General features: G+C 41.9%; 1 protein-coding gene across 1 annotated transcript in view; it reads right to left on the minus strand.

Annotated features, from left to right (window-relative positions):
- The window catches only part of LOC122814879 (dickkopf-related protein 3-like), a 106,596-nt gene extending 103,555 nt beyond the window's left edge, over window positions 1-3,041 (minus strand). The window contains exon 1 of the mRNA XM_044087153.1: window positions 2,946-3,041. Within this exon, the coding sequence (XP_043943088.1) occupies window positions 2,946-2,984 (39 nt within the window). The 5' untranslated portion in view covers window positions 2,985-3,041. The remainder of the gene's footprint in view (window positions 1-2,945) is intronic.
- Between the last annotated feature and the right edge of the window lie 2,959 nt (window positions 3,042-6,000).

Consider the following 6,000-nt stretch of genomic DNA (forward strand, 5'->3'; position numbering starts at 1 on the left):
TTTTTTCCCCCACCTGTCCCAGGCTCTAGATTCTCTGTCAGAGGGAACAGGATTTTTTGCAGCTGTAGCCTTAACACCTTTAGGGCCCTGAGAAATCGTTTCTGGATCATCAGTAGGATTCCTAAAAAGAAACTGATGAGAATCAGGAACTTAATACTGGTCAGGTTTCCTGGGAGCAGGAGGAACAGTATTAGGAGTCTAAGAATTCCCCATGAAAACATCATCAACTACTTCCAACACCTGAGGGATAGCCAGAGGCTTATGCTGTGGTAAATCCAAGAACTCCCTTAATCCTTTTCTTAGACTGAGGACAGTCCTGACTCTTCCACTTTGAATGCTCTCTAAGAGTATTCAGAGCATCTCCAAAACAAAAATCTTCTGGAGGAGAGGCAGAAGGGATAGATTCTTCAGCATCAGAATCCTCAAAACCAGAATAAAGTTGAAAGTCTTCCTCTTTATCAGCAGAATTGCTGGAAAAATCAGAACCTGAGGGAAACAAAACTTCAGGGGACGATTCTCTAGCCCTCGTAGAAGGAGGAGTTTGAGAGCCCCGGATGAGAGTCAGAAGATCACTAACCATTTTAATCATCTGTGACTGAGGAATTTGAGGGGAGGCGGTGCCTGCTTTTGAGTAAATTTGCAGGTGGAAGGTCTGCTAGAAAGCCAGAGGGACTCTGGAGGTCTAGCCACAGCGGTAGTTTGAACCGAGGTCTTCAGTCTGGGACTGGTCTCAGGCCGAAGAAGAGAGGCTTCAGAAGCCAGGGCTTGCTTAGCGGCTCCGGAGCCATCAAAGGTAGTGACTGGTGGAGGGTCAGAAGACGAAGTGGAAGCCTGCAGCATAGAAGACTCTGAAAGGGTCTCAGCAGAGGCCTGCAGCTGAACATCCGCAGACTGCAGGGGCTGTGAAAGCATCTCACTGAGAACCGCTGGGCCGATGACCAACTTAACTGGAACGTCGTTAGCCAACCTGACCCTAGCCCTGTCACGATCTTTATCCTTGTGCTTCTTAAGAACATTGGAAATCGGGAGACCAGAAGAGGCCATACTGACGAACCTAGGCCAAACTCCAAAATGCTTACATAAAATGTTGTTCTACGGAGTATAGTACGTGGATTAAAATAAGCACAGAGATCACAATTAGGGATGCCGTGCTCAAGGCCTAAGCAAGTGATACAGTAAAAATGAAAATCAGGGTGCGGAATCTGTTTTCCACAGGCAAAACAGTTATTAACTTTCTCTAACATTCGTTAAAGCAAGAAAAGAGGGTCCCCAACAGGGTACTTAGCTGAGGATGTCTTCAACCTAAGTAGTCGGAATACAAAAGAAGGTAATCAGCCGACCGGCACTCATGCGAATTGCTTCTGCTTCGGGCTCCGTGGCAAGAAAGACTGAGGAAATGGCGTCGGCTGCCTTCCTTTATACCTGACGTCGGGTTTACGGCCAAAGGCAGCTGACGTCATATACCAACGTTTTGGTATTCTGGCCGACTGTGGGCTACCGGGAGCCGGATAACCCATTTTGTAAGGACTGCAACAGTGAAACACGATGAACATCAGCATTATCTGACCGTCAATTCTCGAAAGTCTGCAGGTTAAACTTACCTAGGAATCCAGCACCATTTTTACCTTGACCATGAAACAACACACTGGTTCTTCAGTTGGCCAGCAGGGGAGCTCAAGGTGACAAATGGTTTGGACCCGTCATGTGGAAGATGCTCTAAAGCTTTGGAAGTTGTCAGGTTTTTATATTCTATGCAGGATATAGCTCATATAATTAAGGCTACTACAGCAGTGATCAATATGAAGTACATTTGCTGATCCAACAAAAACCTCTGGGAAACAGGATCTCTGAGAAGAGTTAACAGTGCTTGATAACTTCTCAGAGTGTAATAGGATGGGAATGTAAAGGCATGTCACAGTGCCATAGGAGTAACCAGAAATGTCTAATTTATATGCCAAAATCCTGTAATGGTGCTTCTTGCCAAAATTACTGTCCTTTTCCTGTGTTACATATCCTTAATATGGAAGTAAAAGATATGAAGTACATGCTAAATTATTGCAACAGAACCTTTTAATTACATAGTTTATACAGATCCTCTACATATACTCAATATACATGACCTCACATTACATTGGCCCAGTTACCAATACCTACCATGTAATGTCAGCTCAAGTACATAGGTTCTTGTACTATGTGCGCTTGAGTGACTCAATTTAGAAGTAACTATGACAATAATAAATAAAAAAAAAAAAAAAAAAACTCTCACCCTTCAACATTCCATTAATTCACTATTCTTACTCTAAGGTAACTGCATCTTAAGAAAAGGCTTGGCCACTGAAATTAATGTAATGCATGTCTTGCACTTTCTCTGTGGTCCCTCAACGTTAAATGATGCAAAAGTCTCTAATAAGATGGATAATAAAAACTTGCTTTACAGATGAGTTCGCTACAAAACACATGTATAACAAAACTCGAGTCAGAACGCTTAAGCAACTCTGTATCAAAGGCCATGTTACACAAGTCAATGTTTACAAGCCTTTGTACACCACAGATTATGTCTTATACACCTGGTTAAATCCTTCTGCAGTAGAGCATTCTGAAGTCTAGCCAACTGGACTGACAGTGCACAAGTATCTAACTAAATAACTATTTTTAGCTGTAAATGGCATTGTTGAATACCATAGTTAGAATGAATTTTCCTCAGTTTAATTATTTTCCTTCATTTCAAAATCAATAAGTCACTCATCAACAAACATATCTGAATTTTACATAACAGTTTTCTGATTGGCAACAGTAATACATCTGGAAAAATAAAACGCAAGCAACACAAGAGGTATGCATGTACTTGGCATATGTGCACGCGTGCACACACACACATACCCCAATTGTTTGCTCACTTGCATATACAGCGTCTTACTGTTTTACATGTGTATACACTGTATTACCATTTCCTGTGTTCTGCAAGGCAAACATCTGGATGTCATGATGGCAGATGAGCAGTAATTTCCTTTTCCACAGTCCTCATCAAAGATGCACTCCTGTTGAGACAAAACAAACCCATACAAAAAGTTTAGTGATATTTTTAAGTATTTACAAAATGTGTTCTGCATTCAGATTAAAGCATTCAGCTGACAAATAAAACTCTCCAAGTTCACAATCAAAGCTAGTGTCATGGAGATAAGTGCATGCTGCCAAAGCAGACATCTCAGGACTGAGAAAGGTATCAAAGGTCAGCTGGGGAAAAAGGCTAAGAGCTAGGGAGACTATAACTGCTACATGACACTAGCAGGAAACTAGGGCCTAATGGTTTCACTACTACAGTAGACTGGTGGTAGTGCAACATGTCAGACCATGAGCATACAGGCCAACATATACATACCGTTTTACCCAATTTATGCTATATCCTTGTAATCAGAATCCTTAGCTTGATCAGTGCAACCTATGATAAAAATATTCACCAGCTATTGTAGCTTTCCATCCCTAATGCTCCTTTCTTTCACATGTACAATTTCACAACTGTTGGGACTATGTTCTCCATGAATCTGGATGGCTTTCTCACAAAAGCTGTGTCAAAGCAGAGCTGGAAATGAGCAAAGATTGCAGCGGCCTTACTGCCTAGAAAACTTAGGGGATCACAGGTAATAAAGGGGAGAGTAAAGAAGAGGGGGCATTAGAAATATTCAAGAATAATGCTACAACAATCTTGAATCATTTTAGATACAGAACATTACTTACTTTAAAGGCATTGCTACTATTTTACTATAAATGCTGCTGGCAATATTTTTAAGCTTGTATTCAAAATAATCTCTCCTGCCAGCTTGGTACTGTCTTACTTATTATCCTCACAGAAATTCAGATCCTTTTTCTACTGGAAACAAACACTAATTCATTAGCAATTTGTAAACTAGTTCATCATTAGGGATGTATACTAAGTAGATTCTATCTTATAAGCTTTCGTTTTACTTTATTCAAGATGCTTTGAATTTATACAAATAAACATTCACTTACAGACTGTTCACCACTTTTGCCTGTTTCAGCAGGTACACCTGTCAGCAGATGATGCAGACAGCAACAACAACACATCCTGTGGGAAGATCACAATCAAAGCTAGGACTCCACCCCAGCTCTATGGCACAGAGTCAAAGCCATGACATCACTCTCTAGGTGTTCAACAGCATGAGAAGCCCAGTGTGCCTATGCTGCAAGCTGAGTGCCACTTCTAGTCAACAGATTATGCTTTCTGATGTGAGTATGCACCTTCCAAAGGTGAGCATAGCTGAGCTTGCAGGGGAGTCCACAGGATCTGCAGAGTGGCCCGCTCCCTAAAACCTAGCCTTGCCTCAACAGGGGAAAAGAAAGGAACCAGTGGTCATTCACCTTGACGAAGGAATGACTGGATCAAATGGGTGCAGAAAGGGGACGCCATTATGAAGGTCTTGTGGATGGAAAACAATCTTTAGCACTCTGACATTTACTACCAAGTGCATCCAACTATGTTATAGGTCATACATTTTAACTTTTTTTTTTCTGGGTATGGCTCATTTCTACACAGCTCACATCTTGTATCTAGTGCAGTCCTAATAAAGACAATTACTTTAAGTTGATTTTTGTGCATTTTATAAGATATTTGAAGTACTACTGCTACATTTTTAAATTATTTGTTGTACTTTTTGCTATTTATGACTGTAAAGAGTACTCCTTTTCACTGACCTTGCTGCTGGTTTCTCTGCATTGTAGTCATTTTAAAAATTAGAAGTTATGTACTCACCATAACGTTCCATCTGAGTAGGTGACTTCATTCGGATGCAACCTGTGGGTATCGGATCCGACCTCGGATCCGAGCCGGCAATTCAAAAGCTTAGGCTCCGAGCTCCTAGCTCCTCCCTCTTACCCATAACCCCTTGCCAAGCCCTGACTGACCTCAGATTGAGTTTGCCTCAAAATACTGACTACAGTACACGAAAACAGCATAAATACTCGCTCTATAAAGGTCAGGGGATGGAGGATGGTTGCATCGAATGAAGTCACCTACTCAGATGGAACGTTATGGTGAGTACATAAGTTCTAAATCTGAAGTAGCCAGACTTGATTGCTCTGCAACCTGTGGGACAGAGTGCCTAGCTACCTGAATCTTGGGCGGCCATGGAAGGATGTTTGAGCACCGCTGAGCCAAAGGATGCTCTTCCTCAAGAAACAACATCCACCTTATAATGAGAAATAAAAGTATGAGGCGAGGCCCAAGTAGCTGCCGCGATATCATCCAATGATACACGGACTTAAAGGCGGCTGACGTGGAAACTGCCCTAGTAGAATGAGCCGTAACCCTCTGAGGAGCAGGTCTACCTGAAGTGTCATATGTCTGCAGAATACAATTAGCAATCCACTTAGATAGTGTGACTTTAGATACTGCTTTACCCAGAGCAAATTTAGCAAAGGAGACGAACAGCTGATCTGATTTCCTGTGACCAGCTGTTCTGTGAATATAAAAACGTAATTGTCTATGAACATCCAAGGAATGCAATTTGTATTCTCCTTTGTTTGAGTACTTGGGAAAAAACACAGGTAAATTAATTGATTGGTTAATATTGGATTCAGAAGAGACCTTCGGAAGAAAAGATGGATTGGTCCTGAGGCACACCCTATCAGGGAAGAAAGAAAGGTAAGGCGGCTTGACGCATAGAGCCTGAAGCTCAGACACTCTTCTGGCTGAAGTGATAGCTACCAAGAAGGCAGTCTTCCAGGAAAGGTACTTTAAATCTGTAGAAGCTGCAGGCTCGAAGGGAGGAGCAGTAAGGGCTTGCAGAACTAAAGACAAATCCCAAGGTGGTACAACCTCCTTGACTGGAGGCCTCAACAAAAAAACCCCTTTGAGAAATGTTTTGCATAATTTCACCATCATAAGGGGAGCTGTCTCATGACCAATGTGATAATGCGAGATAGCTGCCAATTGTACCTTAATCGTGGAAGAGCTTGCCCCTTGATGAAAGAGGTCTGTTAAAA

Source organism: Protopterus annectens, chromosome 11.part0 (genome assembly GCF_019279795.1).
Source record: "Protopterus annectens isolate FY-2018-M chromosome 11.part0, PAN1.0, whole genome shotgun sequence".
NCBI classification, from domain to species: domain Eukaryota; kingdom Metazoa; phylum Chordata; order Ceratodontiformes; family Protopteridae; genus Protopterus; species Protopterus annectens.